Source organism: Erpetoichthys calabaricus, chromosome 11 (assembly GCF_900747795.2).
Source record: "Erpetoichthys calabaricus chromosome 11, fErpCal1.3, whole genome shotgun sequence".
NCBI classification, from domain to species: domain Eukaryota; kingdom Metazoa; phylum Chordata; class Cladistia; order Polypteriformes; family Polypteridae; genus Erpetoichthys; species Erpetoichthys calabaricus.
Genome location: NC_041404.2, coordinates 141,061,487 through 141,086,409, shown reverse-complemented (window position 1 = coordinate 141,086,409; position 24,923 = coordinate 141,061,487). Strand labels below are relative to the sequence as shown.

At 44.9% G+C, this 24,923-nt stretch overlaps 1 protein-coding gene across 4 annotated transcripts in view; it reads left to right on the top strand.

Annotated features, from left to right (window-relative positions):
- nprl3 (NPR3-like, GATOR1 complex subunit) overlaps positions 1 to 24,923 on the top strand; it is a 68,690-nt gene that overhangs the window by 36,660 nt on the left and 7,107 nt on the right. For all 4 annotated transcript variants that reach the window (XM_051933803.1, XM_028814131.2, XM_028814130.2 and 1 more), the window contains 5 exons: positions 5,411 to 5,548; positions 10,639 to 10,795; positions 17,809 to 17,915; positions 21,006 to 21,135; positions 24,496 to 24,685. In XM_051933803.1, the coding sequence (XP_051789763.1) occupies positions 5,411 to 5,548; positions 10,639 to 10,795; positions 17,809 to 17,915; positions 21,006 to 21,135; positions 24,496 to 24,685 (722 nt within the window). The remainder of the gene's footprint in view (positions 1 to 5,410; positions 5,549 to 10,638; positions 10,796 to 17,808; positions 17,916 to 21,005; positions 21,136 to 24,495; positions 24,686 to 24,923) is intronic.

Below are 24,923 nucleotides of genomic sequence, written 5' to 3'. Positions count from 1 at the left end.
TAAATTTTTATTGTTTCAGAACTCTGAGCACCTCTCTTTTAGACCTGTCAATAGCCAGCATGCCTGCATTCAGATAGTTCATATAACCAAGGAGCAGATACCATTTGATTTCAGTAGCTAGTCTGGAAAGCATGGAATGTTTTTAATACTGCTTGTGGTGTTGTGGTGTGTGAGCCCGGGTCCGAACACCATCAGACTAACACCAGCACTTTACACAAAACACACGTTTATTATTACAAATAAGTCCCACACAGCACACAGTGCTCACAGCACCAATCACCCTCCTCATGGGCTTCTCTCTCAGACTCTGTGCGCTGCCTTTCCTCTCCTCACAGGAGCTTCGTCCTGCTCCCGCTCCCGACTGTAGGAAGGTGGCCCTTTTTATTTCCACCCGGATGTGCACCAGGTGCTCGATGACATTCTTCCGGCAGCACTTCCTGGTGTGGCGGAAGTGCTGCCCTTGCACCCAGAAGCACTCCGGGCATCCCTGAAAGTTCCTTCCTCCACCTTTCCCGGTGTGGTGGAAGTGCAGGGTTCCCGGGCTTCACGACACTCTGGGCACTCTCTGGCGGTGGCCACGGGCCCCTTTCGGTTTAAGCCTCCTGGCTCGGTCCCCGTGGTCCCCTCCTTATCCAGGGTGGTTGCCCCCTTGTGGCCTGGGGGATGTATAAACTGCCTCCCAGTCCTTCCAGGCATCACGGCTGGGTGTGGCCCCCAGCCTCCTGCGACATCTGACAGGGGAATAACTTTATATGTTTAATTGGTTGCCTACAGTACTTAATGATTGACTTCTGGATTTCTTTCTTCTTCACAGCACTTTTGTGTGCCCTGTATATTTGGGCTGGATGTTTATATTTGTAAATGCCTGGCGTGCTGTAACATTTTAGTTAACACTGGTGGTCAGAATTCCCTTGATGGTTCTTTGGTTTGTGTTCTTCTTTGGGCAAAAAGAAAATAAATAAATAAATAAATAATAATATGGCTTATGCATTACCATAACCCATTTTGTCAGTCAGTCACTGTCCAACCTGCTATATCCTAACACAGGGTCACGGGGGTCTGCTGGAGCCAATCCCATCCAGCACAGGGCGCAAGGCAGGAACAAACCCCGGGCAGGGCACACACAAACACACACACACCAAGCACACACTAGGGCCAATTTAGAATCACCAGTGTACCTAACCTACATGTTTTTGGACTGTGGGAGGAACCCACACAGACACGGGGAGAACATGCAAACTCCACGCAGGGAGGACCCGGGAAGCGAACCACAGGTCTCCTAACTGCCTACCACTGCGCCACCGTGCTGCCCAACCCATTTTGTGATCATTTCAAATTGTTTGGTACTTTTATTAGAGGGGTACATCCACTAGATTTAACATGTGCACTTTTGTGATTTGCAAGCGTCATAGAAAGGGCACACAAACTTATTATTACTGTATTAAACATAGGCAGCTATATTACATAAAAACCTTCCATCAAATATATAAAAATTAAAAAAAGGACACCACTCCTTATTGGGTTGGCACCCACTGTAATGCATAAATAGAGATTCTATTTTAGGACAGGATGGTAAGTTAATGAAATTTCTCAAGTGTGTGAGTCAGAATTGTTACTTGGCTAATGCGCTTATCCAAGGTAAATTGCAACACTTTTGAGATACAATTTGTTACATTTTCTTTGTTTTTTCCTTATGTGGCACAGGCAGGTGAAGAGACATATTCATGGTCACACAGTAGTGATGGGAAGTTCGGATCATTTTACCGACTCGGACCTTTGAGTCTCGTTCAGCAAAACGAACGAATCTTTTTTCGAGTCATTTCGTTCATTTTAGCAAAATATAATTAAAATGTTACCTGTTACCTCCCTAACACATCTACTGCTTACACAAATGTTGATCACACTACAAACAAGACAAAACTATAATGCTATAAGAAACAGAAAATATTAATTCATTGTTTACCTGGGTCTTTAGTCTATGATTCGCTACTACTGAGCCGGTAAGTGGTCACGTGACAAAAGAACGAACTAATCAATTCTTTCCGGCTCAGACTGCATAGGTTAAGCTTATGGGGATGTCACGTGATGAACGAACGACTCAAACCCGAAGACTCGAGAGATGAACTAATCAATTCTCTTTCTGGCTCAGACTGCGTTGGTTAAGCTTATGGGGCTGTCACGTGATGAACGAATGACTCGAAAAACCCAAAGACTCGAAAAAACTATAGAAAGTTGCGCAAATGCGCATGCGTGACTGAACGAATCACTCCCACGAGACGACTCGTTCTTCTCAAGTCACATTAAAGATTCGTTCAAAATGAACGAATCGTTCAAGAACGACCCATCACTATCACACAGTGTCCATATGGAGATTAGATCCCACATTGTCAGGGTTTGAAATAACCGCTGTGCCCCACTAATGAATTAGAGTGAGGACAGAGACCACAGCAACTTAAATTTCACAAACCACCTGATGCTGTGCAAGCTCTGTGTGCGTCTATCTTTGTCTGCTCTGCAGGTTCTACAGTGGTGACCCGCATAATTGATAAACAGTTCATAACATATTTAAGGTCCAGTTTCTCCTTTTTGGCTGCCTTATTGCGTCACAAAGTCACTCTCCTCTGTCCATTGCCAGCCCCTAGCTAATCAGAATGCCATGTACATGTGAAACTGCCAAGAGCAAAGAAATAAGGCTGCTGGAAATGCACTGCCAGCTCTCAACTTCAAGGGATATTGATTTGTAATGCTGCACTGCCCTCCAGTGGTTTGTGCATGCAATTGTTCCTCATATAGTAATAATAATAATAATAATAATACATTTTACTTTATATTGCGACTTTCCCATGCTCAAGGCACTTACAGAATATAAGAGAACGGCAGGGTATACAGTATATAGCATTGTACAAACCAGATAAATAAATAAAGAAGATTAAGACAGTGGGCGGCACGATGGCGCAGTGGGTAGCACTGCAGCCTCGCAGTTGGGAGATCTGGGGACCTGGGTTCGCCTCCCGGGTCCTCCCTGCGTGGAGTTTGCATGTTCTCCCCGTGTCTGCGTGGGTTTCCTCTGGGCGCTCCGGTTTCCTCCCACAGTCCAAAGACATGCAGGTTAGGTGGATTGGCGATTCTAAATTGGCCCTAGTGTATGCTTGGTGTGTTTGTGTGTGTCCTGCGGTGGGTTGGCACCCCGCCCGGGATTGGTTCCTGCCTTGTGCCCTGTGTTGGCTGGGATTGGCTCCAGCAGACCCCTGTGACCCTGTGTTCGGATTCAGCGGGTTGGAAAATGGATGGATGGATGGATTATGACAGTGAATTCAGAGAAAAAAAAGCCAAACAGACAACATAATTGATGGCATAGCGCACACATATACAGGTTACATGAGAGAAGGGTAATAAAGTCAAGTAGAGCTAAAAGCCTTCCTGAACAGATGAGTTTTGAGTTGTTTTTTAAAAAGACTTAATGGAGTCAGCTGACCTGATTAATTTCGGTAGGTCATTCCAGAGTCTGGGTGCTATACAGCTGAAGGCCCTGCTGTCACCCATGGAGTGTAGATTAGTGTGGGGCACAACAAGATTGCCAGAATCAGAGGACCTTTAGAGGGCGGGCAGGCACATAGTGATGGAGAAGGTCACTGATGTAGTTTGGCGAGAGGTTATTTAAGGCTTTGTAGGTTATTAGTAGAATTTTATATTCGATTCTGTAAGACACAGGGAGCCAGTGAAGACGGAGCAGGATGGGTGTGATGTGCTCACTGCTGCTGGTTCGAGTATTATTAAAGTACGAGGGCAATCCCAAAAGTAAGGTCTCCTATTTTTTTAGAAATACAAACAACCATTTATTTTCTATAATGTTTACATCATTTTAAAGGTTAAAGACTTACTTGTTTTTCTACATAATCACCATTTCGGTCGATGCATTTTTGGAGACGCTGTGGTAGTTTTAGAATGCCCATGTCATACCAGCTCGCCGCCATGTCCTTCAGGAAGCGTTGAACCTCATCTTTCACCTCTTCGTCGGAGCAGAATCGCCTTCTGGACAAATGTTCTTTCAACTTAGGGAACAGGTGGTAGTCACTGGGTGCCAAGTCCGACCTATAGGGTGGGTGGGTGATGAAGTTCCAACCGCCGATCTTTACTCATGTTTTCCTCAACCTTCGCGACTGTCTCGTCGGAAATTGACGGTCTCCTGCGCGAACTTCGCACTTGGTGGTAGCGTTCAACGGGAGCTCCATTTTCAAGGGCTACCAAGCCAAGATTGAGCATCCCAGCGAAGCTGCACATGCTTGTTTGGGAGTGGAGGAAGCACCAATCACAACAGAGTAGCCAACAGCCGTACTAACAGTTTCTCTACGTCCCCACCGCTTTGGAGACCTTACTTTTGGGATTGCCCTCGTATCATTATTGTATTAAAATAACATCCTGTGTGTTACAGGTGCATCTCAGTAAATTAGAATATCATCAAAAAATTTATTTATTTCAGTAATTCAATTCAAAAAGTGAAACTCATATATTATACATTGATTCATTACACACAGAGTGTTATATAGTATTTCAAGCATTTATTTCTTTTCATTTTGCTGATTGTGGCTCATAGCTAATCTTTATTGTTTGTTTTTACCTACATTTTTATTACTCTTTAATTTAATATTGTTTTTTTGTATCAGTATGCTGCTGCTGGAGTATGTGAATTTGTCCTTGGGATTAATAAAGTTGTCTGTCTGTCTGTCTGTCTGTCTGTCTGTCTGTCTGTCTGTCTGTCTGTCTGTCTGTCTGTCTGTCTGTCTGTCTGTCTGTCTATCTATCTATCATATAGTGCATTTTATCTATCTATCTATCTATCTATCATAGTGCATTTTATCTATCTATCTATCTATCTATCTATCTATCTATCTATCTATCTATCTATCTATCTATCTATCTATCTATCTATCTATCTATCAGCCCTTCTGTTTTTGTTGTCCATAAACACCATGTCTCACCTTCCCCTAAGCAGAAGAAAATGGTTATAGAAAAAGAAATAATGGAGATATAATGGCTGTTTTGTTCATTATTTTTAATTCATAATTATTTTTGAATTTGATCATGTTGACCAGTACAAATAAATGTCAAGTATTTGTGTTGGCAAGTAGCAGAAACATACTAAATAGTTTCTTAAGGCTTCATATTGTAACAGAGTACAATGTGGAATTGAATCATTTTTATAGCCTTTAATAATGGCAGTTTGATGTTATTATCCAGAATCACTTGCTATAACAAAGCTATATTCAAGATGATCTTACAATAGTAATACTGTTACTGGCATTTAAATTGTAAGATTCTGTTCAGTTCTTTTTACCCCCATTTTTATTTTCTCAATAGATAAATGCAGAATGGTCATGTTTATGTTTAATGTCCGTTTTTCTCCTCCCAGCCTGTGCACCACTGGAGTTGTCCGCCTGCACATCAATAGCTGGCTGGAAGTGAGTTTTTGTTTACCACACAAGATCCACAGAGTTGGCAGCACTCATATACCCCCTGAAGCAATAGAGCGCAGCCTCAAAGCCATACGGTAAGCATTGCACGTGTGTTTTGTGTTCATAAGAATGATTTTCCAACGCGATGAAATCACTTTGTCTGGCGCCTCCTGACTCACCAGTATGACATAAACCCCACATAAGATATTACTATTGAACTTTGTGGAGTTAGCACCCTGTTGGCGCCGGCCCGACACAGTCTGACAACAGAGGCACAGGTGAAAATGAAACAAAAAGATTTATTTTCTTCAGCTGGGGGCCATGTCTTCCCCGTGTCTCCCAGCCCTAACACAGTCCCCAAAAACACACCAAACAAAACACCCCAACACACGGCGCATGTGGATTAAAATATAGGTATCTATTGACAATACAGTCCAAATACTATCTCTCTATTATAATAAAAAAAATCTTGGGAAGAGAGATGAGACATGACTTTCTCAGAGAGACACTTTCACATCCCCCTATGTGAAAAAGTAATTGCCCCCTGTGACGGATGGCCGGGATGCCCCTGCAACATATGTACTAGGGGGACAAGGATGTGTAGGTATCCTTCAATAAGGGCGCGCACAAAAAGGCGACCTCAGTTGGGCGCGGTGAATAAAGGTGCACGTAAATAAAGTTAAGCTTCAAAAGGGCGACCTCAATTGAGCGTGGCAAATAAAGGCGTTCGTAGATAATTTAGATAATAATAGATAGATAATAATAGTAGATAATAATAAATAATAAAATATTTACATGGCATTGCACATAATCTACAGCTTCAAGTGTAACACAACAATGAGTAAGAGCAGAAAACAACGAAATATAGAGAGCTTTAGAAATAGTTCGTTAGAAGTTCATGCATTAATTAATTGGATGTTTTAATATTCTTGCTTTCGCCTTTTTATGCGTTCAATCACTGCCTTTATCAAATACATTTTCTGTAATAATTTTGTTGCGTTTGCCTTTATTCGCCGCGCCCAATTGAGGTCACCCTTTTGAAGTTCGCCTTTTTGTGCGCGCCCTTATTGAATAGAACCGGATGGGAAACCCAGTATCTCCCACTGGATGCTAGATGGCAGCCTCCCTGGGTTGCAGTGGTGCCTCGGGACTCCCCAAGGGCTTCATGGGGGTTGGAGTTCTGTGCAGCCCTGTTGGGTTCCGCAGGCTCCGCCAGGGGGTGCTGCAGTTGGCGCTGCTGGCCCCTTTTGGGCACTGGAAGTGCAGCCGGATGTCGGCAATCAAGCACCTGGGGCACTTCTGGGTACCCAATAAAAGAAGCCAGAGTCGGGTTGGGGAGGACAGGGTTGCCTGGGAAGACTGGTGGTAGAAGAGAGGAGTGTTTTGGTTATATATGAGTTTGTGCTTGGGACTGTGTTGTGGCTGGGGAAGACGTGTCGGGTTGGGTGCAATATAGCGCCTTTCATACACCCTTAAACCTAATAACTGCTTGTGCCACCCTTAGCAGCAACAAGTGCAATCAATAACTGGCAATGAGTCTTTCACATTGCTGTGGAGGAATTTTGGCCCACTCTCCTTTGCAGAATTGTTGTAATTCAGCCACATTGGGTGGGGGGGGGGGGGTTTCTGAGCTTGAACTGCTTTTTTAAGGTCCAGACTTTGACTAGGCCACTCCAAAACTATTCATTTTTTTTTTTTTTTTTTTTTAAAGCCAGTCAGAGGTGGGCTTGCTGAAATCACGTAGGGGGCAAATACTTTTTCACAGCACTGTATGTCATTTTTCAGTCGGTGTGCTCAGGTCTGTCTCGTGTTAATAGATGGTTTGCATTAGGTAGTCAAGGAATGGGACTGCCCGAAAATAAACCACATCTGTGTCCATTTAAATCAAGATTACCAACTAAACCAAACATAAGATTTTAATGGATCAGGTTTTGGAGAAATACCTTTGAACAAATGGGCTGTGAAAGTCAGGTAAATTAAAGACACATTTTATTTTTTTTTTTTCTCCAAACAGAAATTTATCTATTTAGGAATAATGGCCAGCATGGGAGCTATCTGAATCGAGTGGCATTTAATTGTAATCTACTAACGTATTGTGCACCATCTAATAAAAACAACAAACTGTTTAAATAAAACATCACTAAAAACCCCAAAGAGCTCTTTGTAAGCCGTTCAACCCACTTAAACTCCTTTGGTGATTTAATGAGTCCTGACAAGCTGTCTGTTTCACTAATTATCCCTTCTTATTAAAGTACACGGACGTAGCCCGGCTGTCAAAGAGCCTTTTCATTTACTCAGACTTCCCTACTAATGGAGGCTGCATCCACTTAAAAAGAGAGAAGAAGAAGACGTGTAAAGTAGACCGCTTGTTCAGGCAAGCTCATGGTTAATAATCTGCATTGTTCTGCTTGGCTGCAAAATGAGAAACTCAGACTTAAAACTCCGTTTTGCAAATACCCACCGGCTTCGCCCCTCTGTGACCAAACTTCGTACAACGGGTGACCGAGCCTTTACAGTCGCTGCTCCACAGCTCTGGAATGGCCTACCAGAGAGCCTGAGCGCACAGCAGATTGTGGGCTGTTTTAAATAAAAAAACAGCTAAAGACTTTACTATTTAGGAAAGCATATTAACAAGAATGCAATAATTATTGTCGTTTCATCTGTTTTTATCTTGTTTTGCCTTTGTTTAATCTTTTTAGATAGATATCCATCCATCCATCCATTTTCCAACCCGCTGAATCCGAACACAGGGTCACGGGGGTCTGCTGGAGCCAATCCCAGCCAACACAGGGCACAAGGCAGGAACCAATCCCGGGCAGGGTGCCAACCCACTGCAGGACACACACAAACACACCCACACGCAGACACGGGGAGAACATGCAAACTCCACGCAGGGAGGACCCGGGAAGCGAACCCAAGTCTCCTTACTGCGAGGCAGCAGCGCTACCACTGTGACACCGTGCCGCCCGATAGATAGATAGATACTTTATTAATCCCAAAGGGAAATTCCCATACTCCAGCAACACCTTACTGATAAAGACAATATTAAATTAAAGAGTGATAACAATGCAGGTATACAGACAGACAATAACTTTGTATAATGTTAACATTTACCCCCCCCTGGTGTAATTGAAGAGTCGCATAGTGTGGTGGAGGAACGATCTCCTCAGTCTGTCAGTGAAGCAGGATGGTAACAGCAGTCTGTCGCTGAAGCTGCTCCTCTGTCTGGAGATGATCCTGTTCAGTGGATGCAGTGGATTCTCCATAATTGACAGGAGTCTGCTCAGTGCCCGTCGCTCTGCCACAGATGTCAAACTGTCCAGCTCTGTGCCTACAATAGAGCCTGCCTTCCTCACCAGTTTGTCCAGGTGTGAGGTGTCCTTATACTTAATGCTGCCTCCCCAGCACACCACCGCGTAGAAGAGGGCGCTCGCCACAACCATCTGATAGAACATCTGCAGCATCTTATTGCAGATGTTGAAGGACGCCAGCATTCTAAGGACGTATAGTCGGCTCTGTCCTCTCTTACACAGAGCATCAGTATTGGCAGTCCAGTCCAGTTTATCATCCAGCTGCACTCCCAGGTATTTATAGGTCTGCACCCTCTGCACACAGTCAGTCACCTCTGATGATCACGGGGTCCATGAAGGGTCTGAGCCTCCTAAAATCCACCACCAGCTCCTTGGTTTTGCTGGTCTTCAGGTGTAGGTGGTTTGAGTCGCACCATTTAACAAAGTCCTTGATTAGGTTCCTATACTCCTCCTCCTGCCCACTCCTGATGCAGCCCACGATAGCAGTGTCATCAGTGAACTTTTGCACGTGGCAGGACTCTGAGTTGTATTGGAAGTCCGGTGGCTGAGCAGGACCGGAGAAAGTACAGTCCCCTGTGGCGCTCCTGTGCTGCTGACCACAATGTCAGACCTGCAGTTCCCGAGACGCACATACTGAGGTCTGTCTGTAAGAGAGTTTGAGTCGCACCATGTTTATGTAGCACTTTTTTCTACAAATGTAAAGTGACCTATAAATAAAATGCATTATTATTATTATTATTATTATTATTATAATAATACCCCAGCTCCTCTAAAGGCACAGAGCACCCAATCCAAACTGAGGGCACATAAAATTATTTGTCTCCTAATGTAGAATAAAATATCTTTCACTTATACAGTAGGACAATTGCTGATCATGTTTGAAGAGCAAAAAAGGTCGCTCATGGCATCACAATTTTCTAAACTTCATTGTTCAGGCCCGGTGGCATCCTTGTGCCCAGACAGACTTCTTTTAAATCCTTATAAGGTCTGCTGTCTCAAGCCTATCGCTTCTTACAGTTTTGCTTTGCATCGCATCTCTTTGACACTCCTCAGTGGATCGGCTAAACTTTGTCGCTCTGTACATCCACAAGCAGCCATAGATAATATCCACTGTGATGTTGGCGCCGACCCGACACAGACTGACAACGGAGGCTCGTGTAAAATAAACAAAAGAACTTTTAATTTCTTCTTCACCTGTTGGGCACGTCTTCCCCGTGAACCCCACAGGAACAACACAGTCCCAGAATACAAAGAAAAATCGCCCCAAATCACACTCTTTTTCCACTCCTTCCAGGGCAGCTTCGTCGTCGTCCTCCTCCTCCTCCTGACTCTAGTGCGCGGAGTGGTGACTGTGGGCCCCTCTTATAGCCCACCCGGAAGTGCTACAGGTGCTTGTTGACCTTCTTCTGGCTGCACTCCCGCACAGATGGGATCGTTAAGCCGTGCAGCTCTTTGCAGCTCCCCCCCAACGGAGGCCACGGAGCCCCAACCAAGATGAGCTCCGGTGTTCCACGAAAGTGGCCCCCAGGGGTGCCGCCAACAAAGGTTCCGAGGGACGTAGCGTGGCTCCCATGGCTGCTCCCCTGGATCTAGTGACAAAGGGGCGTCCACCACACCGTATAATGAATAAAGATGATGTTGCATGCATCCAATACAGCAATCCCTGCGTGAAGCTCTGGGAACCTTTAAACCTAACAGCTTTGCCATGTTTCATTTTCTCAAGTAGTCTTTAGTGGCATCGAACCTGATGATCTCCGAGTTTGAATAGAGAGAAAATATCATCTTCAGCAATGCCCTTCCAGAGCTTAGTGGACCTTTGGTGCATTCTTCTCCACTTGGCAGCTCATCTGTGTTTTACTTTCTTCTACCTAAAGGCCTTACCATGCGCTCCTGCTTCTGGATGATGAGAAGTCCTTGGTGAACGAGCTGCCATTGGACAGCTCACCAGCTCTGGTGCGGGTTATGAAGACTTGCTCAGCAGTGAAGAACCTCCAGCAGTTGGCACAGGATGCTGATCTGGCACTACTACAGGTAAAGCAAGCTGAAATACAGACAGAGAGAGAAAGAGATGGATACTGTAGATAGATAGGTGGGTGGATGGATGGATGGATGGATGGATGGATGGATGGATGGATGGATGGATGGATGGATAGATAAAGAAGGAAGAAAGAAACAAACTTTATTTGAAAAAAGGCTTGGCTTCTGCATTTCTCAAAACAAAGTTTGCCCGCTTGCTTCCTCAGAGAGCACATGATGACCTCAACTCACAGAAACTCAAAACAAGGCAAGTAAGGAGGACAGGCAGGCCAGAGGCCTCTCTAACAAAATAAGTGTTGTTTCAGGCCCAGACTTCTCATAGCTAAGAGTGCAAAAACTAGTAATGCAGCGCATTGATCCTTGATCAAAATTCTCAACATCCCCAGGGAGGAAATTTGGCTTTTACTCTTTTAAGGCGGATATCGACTTTTGTCAACAGGTGAGGTTGAGGGCGATAGTTCACAGTAAATGGTGACCGGACCTGCCATTGTGTGTTAGTCTGACTCTCTGTGCTAGAGGGAAAGTTAGCTTTGTTGAGTTGTCTGAAATTCCCTGCACTCACATGAGTAGAGAAGAGAAAACAACGGCAAAAACGGCATCAACATCTAGCAAGGGATCAAATCGAAAGCACAAAGCAAAATGCTCCATGGATGATGTTATGCGTATTATCACTGAATTGGAATCCGACTTGTCAGACTCCGATTTTGATGTGAGCGACCTGGAGATCGAGATTGAAAAACAAAAGTGAGGTACCAGCATCAGCTGATCGCACGTAGCTGACATGCCGACAGCAACGTTCACCTGGGAGGGGACCGCCACTTAGGGTGACAACAAACCAGATTGCATTGCACTGCTGCCACCTCTGCCTCGTGAAGACAGCCTGGCAGTGCCATGCATTTCTGCCAGTATTCGTGCTGCCCGTGAGCAGCTCAAGCCACAACAACAACATTTATTTCTAGAGCACATTTTCATACAAATGATGGAGCTCAGAGAAAAAAGACCAAATAAATAAGAAAATAGAATTCGGGAACACTAATTAACATAGAATAAAAGTAAAGTCCAAAGGCCAGGGAGGACAGAAAAACCAAAAAAAAAAACTCCAGACGGCTGGAGAAAAAAATAAAATCTGCAGGGGGTCCGCGGCCACGAGACCACCCAGCTCCCTCTAGGCATTCTACCTCACATAAATGACCTCAGTCGGTCCTCATTGTATTCAGGGTTCTCATGGAAAAATTTGATGGTGACGGTCATGTGGACTTCTAGTCTTTAATCCATCAATGGAGGGACATCACAATGCTTTGATCAGGTGGTGGTGGTGGCAGCGCAGATCAGCACAACAGAAAACCGGAAAAAGAACAGCAGAGAGAGTAGGGGTTAGTACGGATTTTGGAGCCACCATGAATAATAATGATAATTAATTGAATATACAGAGCATCAGGATTAAACTAAGATGAAGCTACGAGAAAGTCATGTTACAGTAATGTGTTTTCAGCAGTGTTTTAAAGAGCTCTACCATATCTGCCTGGTGAATTTCTATCGGTCAGCTATTCCAAATTTGAGGTGCATAACAGCAGAAGGCCGCCTCACCACTTCTTTAAAGTTTAGCTCTTGGAATTCTAAGCAGACCCTCATTTGAAGATCTGAGGTTACGATTTGTAGTGTCAGGTGACGGGCATTCTGAGATATAAGATGGAGTCGAGATGATTGAAGGCTTTGTAAACCATCAGCAGTATTTTAAAGTTAATTCTAAATGACACCGGTAACCAGTGTAATGACATCAGGACTGGGGTGATGTGCTCAGATTTTCTTTTCCCAGTTAAGATTCTGGTCGCTGCATTCAGCACTTCACTTCTCTTCCACAATCCCCATTACTTTGTACTGTTGATCCCAAGTATTTAAACTTCTCCACCTTCACCAACTCTACTCCTCTCATCCTTGCCATTCCACTGACCTCCCTCTCATTCACACACATGTATTCTGTCTTGGTGGTCCTACTGACCTTCATTCCTCTCCTCTCATATCTCCACCTCTCCAGGGTCTCCTCATTCTGCTCCCTACTCTATATCTCTTACACCAATAGTGGGAGTTTTCTGCATTCGACTTATATGACCGACATTAGAAAATAGCCATTAATGTCTAAACCGCTGGCAACAAAAGTGAGTACACCCCTAAGTGAAAAATGTCCAAATTGTGCCCAAAGTGTCAATATTTTGTGTGACCACCATTATTTTCCAGCACTGCCCTAACTCTTTTGGGCATGGAGTTCACACGAGCTTCACAGGTTGCCACTGGAATCCTCTTCCACTCCTCCATGACGACATCACGGAGCTGGTGGATGTTAGAGACCTTGCGCTACTCCACCTTCCGTTTGCTCAATAGGGTTTAGGTCTGGAGACATGCTTGGCCAGTCCAGCACCTTTACCCTCCGTTTCTTTAGTAAGGCAGTGGTGGTCTTGGAGGTGTGTTTGGGGTCGTTATGTTCAGTCTCCGAAGTTAGAGGATCCTACTCTGCTTCACTATGTCACAGTACATGTTGGCATTCATGGTTCCTTCAATGAACTGTAGCTCCCCAGTGCTGGCAGCGCTCATGCAGCCCCAAACCATGACACTCCCACCACCATGCTTGACTGTAGGTAAGACACACTTGTCTTTGTACTCCTCACCTGGTTGCCGCCACACACGCTTGACACCATCTGAACCAAATAAGTTGATCTTGGTCTCATCGGACCACAGCACGTGGTTCCAGTAATCCATGTCCTTAGTCTGCTTGTCTTCAGCAAACTGTTTGCAGGCTTTCTTGAACATCATCTGTGGAAGAGGCTTCCTTTTGGGGTGACAGCCATGCAGACCAATTTGATGCAGTGTGCAGCGGGCGTACGGTCTGAGCACTGACAGGCTGACCCCCCTCTGCAGCAATACTGGCAGCACTCATACGTCTATTTTCAAAAGACCACCTCTGGATATGACACTGAGCAGGTGCACTCAACTTCTTTGGTCGACCATGGAGAGGCCTGTTCTGAGTGGAACCTGTCCTGTTAAACCGCTGTGTGGTTTTGGCCACCGTGCTGCAGCTCAGTTTCAGGGTGTTGGCAATCTCCTTATAGACTACGCCATCTTTATGTAGAGCCGCAATTCATTTTTTCAGATCCCCTTTGCCATGAGGTGCCATGTTGAACTTCCAGTGACCAGTATGAGAGAGTGTGAGAGCGACAACACCAAATGTAACACACCTGAGATCTTGTAACACGAACGATTCACATGACACCGGGGAGGGGAAATGGCTAATTGGGCACAATTTGGACACTTTTCACTTAGGGGTGAACTCACTTTTGTTGCCAGCAGTTTAGACATTAATGGCTGTGTGCTGAGTTATTTTGAGGGGACAGCAAATTTACACTGTGATACAAGCTGTACACGGACTACTTTACATTGGAGCAAAGTGTCATATCGTCAGTGTTGTCCCATGAAAAGACAGAATAAAATATTTACAAAAATGTAAGGGGTGTACTCACTTTTGTCTGTATGTGCATAAAAGCCATCCGGCCATCAAGACAATTGTCTATCATGGAAATATTTACAAATGTGAAAGTTTTGGAGACGCGGCATTATAAAGACTGGAACTGTTTATGATTTGTGTGCATCACCACAATTACGGGCAAGCCCTCTGTAGTCTTGACAGTTTCACCAAAGTAGCCCATCACACATTTCTTGTTGTTCCATGGTGTCTTTACTAATTGTCTGTGTGTCTTTAAGTTGTAGTCACAATTAGGGAGCAAATCAAAAATTTCAAACAAAATTTGTACTTTTTTTTTTTTTTATCTACTGTTGGGACCCGCTTAACAGCACAATGTTTGCCTTAAATTCTCTTTGAAAGGATTTTTCATAACCAAACCAAATGGACTGGAATATTCTGGAATATTTGGATGTAACCCATGCAAAATTTCTACATAATGTATAATTAAGAGTACTTATAAAGAAGTATGTCCAAATTGGAAACCTCAAGGAGATTCAAAATCTCTTTGTATGAACGATATAGAAAATGAGACAAATAAGTGCAATGTTTGTGCCAAGGGACCCTTCAAAGAGAGCATCTCTTAGCTGCATGTCAGCCAGACCAGCAGCACAGTCCAAACCACCCCAGCATCAGGCCAGTCTGAGCAGAATGAAGTTAAAGTGGACTAGACGAGTGAAATAGAGGGGGGCGCAGTTGAAAAGGTGAAGAATATCACTCTATTATATAAAAAAAAAATCCTGGGACGAGACGTGACTTTTTCAGAAAGACTCGCATCCCGCGAGATGAGACTTTGTGCCAAGAGATTTAACCAAAGAGACAAAGAGTAGAAGACAAAGCAGAACATCGTAAAGAATTCAGAAACGTTGGTGCGACACACGTGCAGAGCAGGTTAGAGATAATGAAAGTACGGAAACTGGAAAGTCTAAAAAAAAAAAAAAATGATAGTAAAGATCACATTAGCGCTAACAAACGGAAATTACTACTCAGTGAAAAAGCAGAACAGCGACAAGAGATCAAATATATTGTTTAGATTTAAACTTTAAGTCAGAGACTTGTAGATTGTATAAATCGTGTTGCCATCAGGGAAAAGTAGTGTTTCTACCCAATGACGAGGCCTATCTGCGAGAATTAAAAGATTTGTCATTTGGTGAAAGTGAAATCCACATACGCGAGTGGCAGAGACGTGAAGTGGCTGGCGCATAGCGCAGGACGAGGGGGTTGGTAAGCGAAGCGAGCAGTGGGGCAAAGACCCTAGTATGATAATAATATCAGCAGTTGGAGCTTTAAAATTTGTAAAGAATGGAGATGACCTTAATAACGGCCTACAGGAGAGAATTCTCCATATTCTACTTGCAGTATACCATTAAAAATAATGTAAAATGTGATGGCATAGTGGTACAGTGGTTAGCTCTTCAGACTCACACATTCAGGGTCTTGGTTTCAGAGCTCAGGCCTGGTAATTATTCCACCTACATTCCCAAAAACGCATGTTTTGGGTTAAGTGGCAGCTCTACATTGGCCGAGTGCGAGTGTGCCCTGTGATGGACTGGCAGTCTCACGTTTTGGGTTAAATGGCAGTTCTATATTGGCCGAGTGTGCCCTGTGATGGACTGGCAGTCTCACGTTGTGGGTTAAATGGCAGTTCTATATTGGCCGAGTGTGCCCTGTGATGGACTGGCAGTCTCACGTTGTGGGTTAAATGGCAGTTCTATATTGGCCGAGTGTGCCCTGTGATGGACTGGTAGACTCGTGTTATGGGTTAAATGGCAGTTCTATATTGGCCGAGTGTGCCCTGTGATGGACTGGTAGACTCACGTTGTGGGTTAAATGGCAGTTCTATATTGGCCGAGTGTGCCCTGTGATGGACTGGCAGACTCACGTTGTGGGTTAAATGGCAGTACTATATTGGCCAAGTGTGCCCTGTGATGGACTGGTAGACTCACGTTGTGGGTTAAATGGCAGTGCTATATTGGCCAAGTGTGCCCTGTGATGGACTGGTAGACTCACGTTGTGGGTTAAATGGCAGTTCTATATTGGCCAAGTGTGCCCTGTGATGGACTGGCAGTCTCACGTTGTGGGTTAAATGGCAGTTCTATATTGGCCGAGTGTGCCCTGTAATGGACTGGTAGACTCACGTTGTGGGTTAAATGGCAGTTCTATATTGGCCGAGTGTGCCCTGTGATGGACTGGTAGACTCACGTTGTGGGTTAAATGGCAGTTCTATATTGGCCAAGTGTGCCCTGTGATGGACTGGTAGACTCACGTTGTGGGTTAAATGGCAGTTCTATATTGGCCAAGTGTGCCCTGTGATGGACTGGTAGACTCACGTTGTGGGTTAAATGGCACTTCTATATTGGCCAAGTGTGCCCTGTGATGGACTGGTAGACTCACGTTGTGGGTTAAATGGCAGTTCTATATTGGCCAAGTGTGAGTGTGCCCTGTGATGGACTGGCAGTGTCACGTTTTGGGTTAAATGGCAGTTCTATGTTGGCCGAGTGTGCCTTGTGATGGACTGGCAGTCTCACGTTTTGGGTTAAATGGCAGTTCTGCATTGGCCGAGTGCGAGTGTGCCCTGTGATGAACTGGCACTCTGCGGCTAGTGCTCCTAGGATACCCTCCAGAAACTCTGAATTGGATTAAGCCCGTTTGAGAATATTATATTTATGACATGGGTCTGAACGTTTTAACTAGTTTATGTCAATCTGGGCAACTGTATTCAGCAGAAGAAAAGGGCAATCTTGTAGCTTCCCTTGCAGTCTTTTTGTTTTTCTCGCTTTATTTCTTCTGAGTTGATGTTGAAGGCCTCAGCAGTAACAACAGGGCAGTGTACAGTCCAAACAAAACACAACATAAACACTCCTTGCTTTAAGAGGCTTTTTAGGGACACCATAATAAAGTCACATGACCAGACATACTTCCTTCCCCCTAAAGCCCTGTGGTATAACATTTGAGGTTTGCTAATTACATTCGCATGCTGTTTTGATTTCCGATTCCAGCCAAACTGAACTGCATCCGGCAGTCCCTTATTATAAGGGAGTGGTGGACGTGTGGCTAGGTAGTTACAAAATAAACGGTCCTGTGGGTAGAGGAGACCAGATTAAAAACAGGCTGCCATTCCTTCTCCTCCTAAATGAATTCTGGAGCCATAAATCCCACATTTTGTGTAAACACGAGAGAAGGGCAAAAGTTTAAATGCCTGTGAATTAAGGAAGTCCTATTAAATGCTTCGGTAAAATTAAACATGTTAATGCTTTTCAAATGGCATATTTCATTCATGCAAGTAATAGCCACTGACAGCTTGGTGTAAAAATGATTTGTTTCATAATAAAGTCTTCTATACACGCGCACACACCTACACATGTAATCCTTCAGGGAGGCTGCGAGCTTCACTCACATATACCGCACATTACTGCTGTACAGCGCTGGGGAGTTAGAATGGCGGGCATCAGCCTTCTTCATAAATGTCATGATTTATTTCTTTTATCATTTTCAGGTATTTCAGCTTGCTGCCCATTTGGTGTATTGGGGCAAAGCCATCATTATCTATCCTCTGTGTGAGAACAATGTGTACATGCTGTCTCCACATGCCAACATCTCTCTGTAAGTTTAAACCTTTCTTTATGTTGTCACGTCATCATCATCATTATTATTATTTCTTATTTGTCTGGTGTCTTTATCTAAGGTGACTTACAACATTTGAGATATTTCCAGTTGAGGTACAGGCAGGCGAAGTGACTTGATCATGGTCACATAATATCAGTGACAAGTTCAAAATCTACATACTAAGAGACTTTAATTAGTACCGCTAAATTTCAAATGTGTTTTAGTCATTTTTGTTTTATAAGACAATTTTTACTTTTAAGATTTCCATAGTAAACAGCAAAACAACAAAGCAAAAGGTTAGAGCATGTGACTTTAATATGTAATATTATTATTAGACCTTTATTAAATCCACATCTAAAGCCACATTATTAGTTCCACCTATTTAGTTGGCTCCTGTTTACCTCAGAACAGCATGAATTTGACGTGATCTGGATTAGCCAAGAGTGACACAGGGATGCAATGCATATAAACTCTGCTGTCACAGGTCCTTGATTGAATTGGATGTCAAGGCCGCTGCCACGGTACTGGAGTCATCGTGTGGTATAGCGTGTCCGCGGCTCAGAAAAACAGGGCCGTTTCTAATCTCTCTCTCTCTCTCTCTCTACATATATATATATTCATTGCATTCATAGTCTGTGTCACAATCTGATTGTATGGGTGGTTACCTACCAGGTAACGCTTGTGGTTGGTCAGCAAGTCGGCTAACATCCGCCACGGTGCCCTCATTTCAGTTGTGAGAAGCAGATCATAGAATGGTTGAAATAGTTTACTGTCAAATAATGCAGAGTACGCGACACGTGTTTCACCCTAATTCTGGGCTCATCAGGCGTACACACTTCTCTCATCGCACTAAGTCTCAGAGTTCACTTGCAGGAGCGATATATTCGCACTAATCCGAGAGAGCGGCTGCGGGCCGAGGGGACGTCAGGAGTGTTACATCGCTTCTCCATGATCATAACTATAAACCTGACCGATTTTGTGGTTTCTTTGAAATTAAACTTGTAGTAGCTCTGTCATGTCACCTAAGTCCATATTTTCGATCTCTTGTTCCATTCTGTTATTTTATCGAGTAATAATTTCCGTTTGTTTGTGCTAATGCTATCTTTACTATCAGTTTTTTTTAAACCTTAGATTTTTACTACTTTTATAATCTCTAACCTGCTCTGCATGAGTATCGCGCCAATGTTTTTGAACCTCTTTACAATGTTCTACATTGTCTTTATGGGGGGTCCTTGGGTCCTGCTGGTTTGACTGTGTTGCTCATGGAGTTCCAAATGAGGCAGATGACCTGCACTGTGAGGGAGCGTCAGTTACAACACTACGGCCCTGTGGTGCGATTACCCGAGGGTGATTAGGCTCGCGGGACCCGAGTAGCTGGACCAGGCCAAGGGGGGCGCCCACGTAACACCTGGCTGCGGCAGATAGAGGGTCATTTCCGGAGGGTGGGACTGGACTGAGTGTCTGCCTTTTGCAAACCGGGATCCCGAGTTGTGTCGTCGTGTGGTGGGTGCGGCAGTGCCAACCTGACCTGACTTGACTGAATCAAAGCTCAGAAGTTCTTTGCTGCTTTATCCCATTTACAATGTTCTACTTTGTCTTCTACTCTTTGTCTTTTATTTCCACCCCGGCTTGGACCTGTTAGGTTTTCAATTCATCTCTTGGCACAAAATTTCATCTCGCGGGACATGAAAGTCTCGTCTCGTCCCAAGATTTTTTTTATATAATAGACAGAATACATGTGTGTGAATGAGAGGGAGGTCAGTGGGATGGTGAGGATGAGGGGAGTAGAGTTGGCGAAGGTGGAGGAGTTTAAATACTTGGGATCAACAGTACAGAGTAATGGGGATTGTAGAAGAGAAGAAGAGAGTGCAGGCAGGGTGGAGTGGGTGGAGAAGAGTGTCAGGAGTGATTTGTGACAGACGGGTATCAGCAAGAGTGACAGGGAAGGTCTACAGGACGGTAGTGAGACCAGCTATGTTATGTGGGCTGGTGACGGTGGCACAGGAGACAGAGCTGGAGGTGGCAGAGTTAAAGATGCTAAGATTTGCATTGGGTGTGATGAGGATGGACAGGATTAGAAATGAGGACATTAGAGGGTCAGCTCAGGTGGGACGGTTGGGAGACAAAGTCAGAGAGGCGAGATTGTGTTGGTTTGGACCTGTGCAGAGGAGAGATGCATGCTGGGTATATTGGGAAAAGGGTGCTAAGGATAGAGCTGATAGGTAAGAGGAGAAGAGGAAGGCCTAAGTAGAAGTTTTATGGATGTGGTGAGAGAGGACATGCAGGTGATGGGGGTAACAGAGCAAGATGACGAGGACAGAAAAAGATATGGAAGAAGATGATCCGCTGTGGCGACCCCTAACGGGAGAAGCTGAAAAAGAAGAAGATTTAGAGCACTGTCCTTTTGAACACTCTTTTGATTTTTGACTTGTTTTAATTAAAAGCACATGGCACCTTTATCTACCCACCCCTTGCTTCGTGGTGTGTCCTCATCCTGCCGACTGATCTCTCAATTATGGCACAGACATTGTGGGTTCCAGAGGCTCCCAGAAGGAACTGGTAGCATGGAGCGGACCCACACTGTCACACATTCCTGGACTTCACAAACATGACATATAAAAAGAAGCAGCAAAGTCATTTTGCCATTTGTCATCTCACATAGTGTTTGTTTGTCCTTACGTCCTGGCATCATGGGCACAAAGCTTGGGTTCAGATGGTTCAGGTCGACATTCTATACGCACATTGTTAAGCAACACTTGACCATCTAATCGCAGCAAGGAGATTTTTCCACACAGTCCTTCATTTACACCCAACAATGTTAAACACAGACAAGCGTGCCACGCAGCTCTGCCCACATAAACCTGTGTGACCAGATAACCCTGGGAGGCAGAATCCGAATCCCTGCCTCTACTCAGGGGTATTCTGGTCACATCCCAAAATTGAACCTTCATGAATGGAAATGCCATCCCACTTCGTTCCTGGAATGTTTTCTGCCCTCTGCTCATTGTTGCCAGAATGGACAGATTCAAAATATGGACGTATGGACAAATATTTGAATATCATTTCTTCCTTTCTTTCCCCCCTTAGCTATTCACCACTCGCTGAGCGGTTCTCCCAACATTTCCCAGGTCACGACCTGCTGTCAATGCTGGCCAAGTTCTCTCTACCAGTGTGTCTGTCGGAATTCAAGAACCCATTGGCACCACTTGTACAGGAGGTGAGACACTTTGACCTTAGTAACTTAAAGGTGTGGATTCATGCCGAATTGTCTTCTCTAGTGAATGCTTGAACATCTTCGGTGGTGTTGTGATGTGACCCCCATTGTGGTAATGGCAATTACTGCACCAGCTGGAATGTGAAGCCACAGAGGAGTCCGCATTTCCCCCCACAGTGATTTAGGTTTTCCACCAGAAGGTTTCCTTCCAACATTCTTCTGTTTCTACAAATATTTATTTTCTCACGTGAATTAGCTAGTTATGTCAAGTATTTTTTTTTTTTTTTGATCCTGGGCTTGCGAGGGTCCTGGGTAAAAACCGACAATCCAGGCCTTTAATGACCTCTTGGGTGCGCACAGCCATCAGTAGGGTGTCTGTCTGCAGAGAGAGTGTCGACCTCGTCGAGAGGTTTACTTACCTGGGCAGTGACATTCATGTGACTCTGGTGACTCTTCCTATGAAGTCGGTAGACAGATTGGGAGAGCATGGGGGGGGTCATGAGGTCGCTGGAAAGGGGTGTGTGGCGCTCCTGATATCTGCAAAAGGACGAAGGTCCAAGTCTTTAGAGTCCTGGTGCTTCCTGGTTGCGAGACATGGACACTATCCAGTGACCTGAGATGAAGACTGGACCCCTTCATATGTGTCTTTATGGGGGGTCCTTGCTGGTTTGACTGTGTTGCTCATGGAGTCCCGAATGAGGCACATGACCTGCACTGTGAGGGAGCGTCAGTTACAGCACTATGGCCCTGTGGTGCGATTACCCCGAGGGTGATTAGGCTCGTGGGACCCGAATAGCTGGACCAGGCCAAGGGGGCGCCCACGTAACACCTGGCTGCGACAGATAGAGGGTCATTTTCGGAGGGTGGGACTGGACCGCGTGTCTGCCTGGGGGGGGGGTTGTCTCGTCATGTGGTGGGTGCGGCAGTGCCAACCTGACCTGACTTGACTGGATCAAAGCTCAGAAGTTCTTTGCTGCTTTATCCCATTTCTTCATTTCCTGCGTCAAATCAATCAGCCAATTAGCACTTTAGATAAGATACATAGGAGATTTGCTTTCTGCTGGACTCCAACGTTACAGGTTGTTAAGTCAGGTAACAACCTTTGTACTGGTCTGCATTTAACCCAGTATTTGAAAACCATCCATCCATCCATTTTCCAACCGAACACAGGGTCACGGGGGTCTGCTGGAGCCAACACAGGTCACAAGGCAGGGTGCCAACCCACCGCAGGACACACACAAACACACATCAACCACACGCTAGGGCCAATTTAGAATCGCCAATCCACCTAACCCTAACCTGCATGTCTTTGGACTGTGGGAGGAAACCGGAACCCCCCGGACATGCAAACTCCACGCAGGGAGGACCCGGGAAGCGAACTGCGAGGCAGCAGCGCTACCATTGCGCCACCGTGCCACCCCTATTTGAAAACCTCACAGGATTATCACTCTCAAATTGCGAAGAGAATTGTTTTGTAAGCACTCCGTGGTTCCGTTTGTTTTGGGATCTTTGTATAAAATCCACTCAGTGGACAGTTTATTAGGTTCACCCATCTAGTACACGGTAAGGACCACCTTTCTGCCTCTAGAGCATTGCGAATTCTTTCAGGCGTGGAATCAACGAGTTGCAGGAATCTTCTCTTGGGGGTTTTGGTCCACACAGTTTCTGCAGATTTGTCTGCAATGAACGTCGTCTTACAGCTTTTGTACTAAAATCTGGGGACACCTCATGCAATTGGAGTGTCACAAAGATAATTTACACCCCATTATGGCCGGGTTTATACTTCATGCAACGTGACGTGACGTGACGTGTGCTCCAGTGGACGCTCCTGCTACGCAAGCGTTGTACTGTTTATACTTGCGCGCGCACTTTACGTAAATCTGGAAGATTCCACCAGGTGGCAGTGCGAGATGACATCATCACGGTGAGAACAGGTTCGGCTTCGCTGTGCTGTGAACTGCATGAAACATTCATTAAATTCCGAGGACACCTTGCCGCAATATCTCTAAAAAAAGATGTTTAATGATTAAATCCATAGTACAGTACTAGGGTGTTGTACCGTGTTAGCCGTTATGAATGTAATGAAGAAGGGGCCAGAGTTGCCTCGAAAGCTTGCATATTGTAATCTTTTTAGTTAGCCAATAAAAGGTGTCATTTTGCTTGGCTTTTCTCCACATGAATAAATCCATGAATCCAGAGATGTGCCCATTCCAGAAAGCATCGGGCGCAAGAAAGGAACAAAATCCCTGGACGGGGCATCGCAAGGTGAACACAAGCACTCACACACACACACACACTGGCGTCATTTTAGTGTCACCACATCCCCAAACCTTCGTGTGTTTGGAAGGAAACGAGAGACCAGTGTGGAAACCCAGCAGGAAAACATGCAAACTCCAGGCAGGGAACAGAAGGGACGTACAAGGCAGACCGTGCCGTCACAACATGTGTAATTATTATCGGCGTTCATTATCCAACCCGCTATATCCTAACTACAGGGTCTCATTATCCAACCCGCTATATCCTAACTACAGGGTCACGGTTGTCTACTGGAGCCAATAGTGTTCATTATTTAAACGAAATTAGCGATTTATCTGTAAAATGTAACATTAATGCATTTCATCATGAAAGTGATATGAAGTATAAATCTAAGGATTCTAAATGTGCAGAGAGCTGGACTATCATCCATGTAACTTGTTCGGTGTGGCGATCGCGGCTGTCAGCTCAGGAGAAGCCCGAGCAGCAGGTAGCGATTAAAAAACTGGGTCGGTTTTAAGGTGACGTTTACGACGGTCTGCTTTAATGATAAAGTAAACTACGTAGTTAAAGTGGACATTTCGAGATTAAAGTCAAAATGGGCATTTTAATCACGAAACACACCTTTTCACCGTGTCCTTAATTTCTTACTCTGCGGCTGCAATACAGCGCTGTACATTCTGCTGCTGTTGTGAGACTTTTAAAATGAATCGCGTCATTACGATGGGGAATATGCGACACTTGAATATAAAAGCACCCGGATGTGTTTGTATGTCGGCGTTTTGCTTCACCACATCGAACCATTCGTCAAACACTGAAGCGCGCACATCGATCCTGTAAGCGCCTTTCTCTCACATGTAGATAGCAAACGGAGACTGTGGCGTCACGTCCCGACTCGATGACACAGCGCCCCCCCCCCCCCCCCCCCGACTTTTTGCTGTAACTGCAACTCGCGCACGCGTCGTGTTAATTTCTGAGGAGCAGCTCGGAGGACGCGTTCAGAGCTTGAAGTGTAAACCGACCCTCACACTACAACCATCAAGCATGTACTGTTGACTCAAGGCAATGGGCCCTAACACATGTCGTCTGTTCCTTTCTTCCTTCTGGCAGGTGCAGCTGATTCAGATGGTCATTTGGATGTTGCAGCATCGTTTGCTTATGCAGTTACACACCTATGTTTGCCTGTTGGTGCCTCCTGCTGAGGAAGAGCCACGGCTGCGAGATGACGAACTACCGCTGGCCACCCGAGTGGGAGGAAGGAGCCTTGGCACTCCTAATGCTTTGAGCTTTGGCTCTCCAAGTAAGTACAGTAGATAGATAGATAGATAGATATATACTTTATTAATCCCAAGGGGAAATTCACATGGAGTGATCAATAAAAAAGAGAAAAATAAAAGTAAAAAAAATAAATAAGTAGAAAAATAAAGTTGTACACGGAGATGCTGAAAAGGCTGCCACTCTCAGCGGCACCTGAGTCCTGATTGTACCTCACAACCAAAAAATGGTGAGAATGTGTGTGTGTGTGAGGAGTAGGAGGA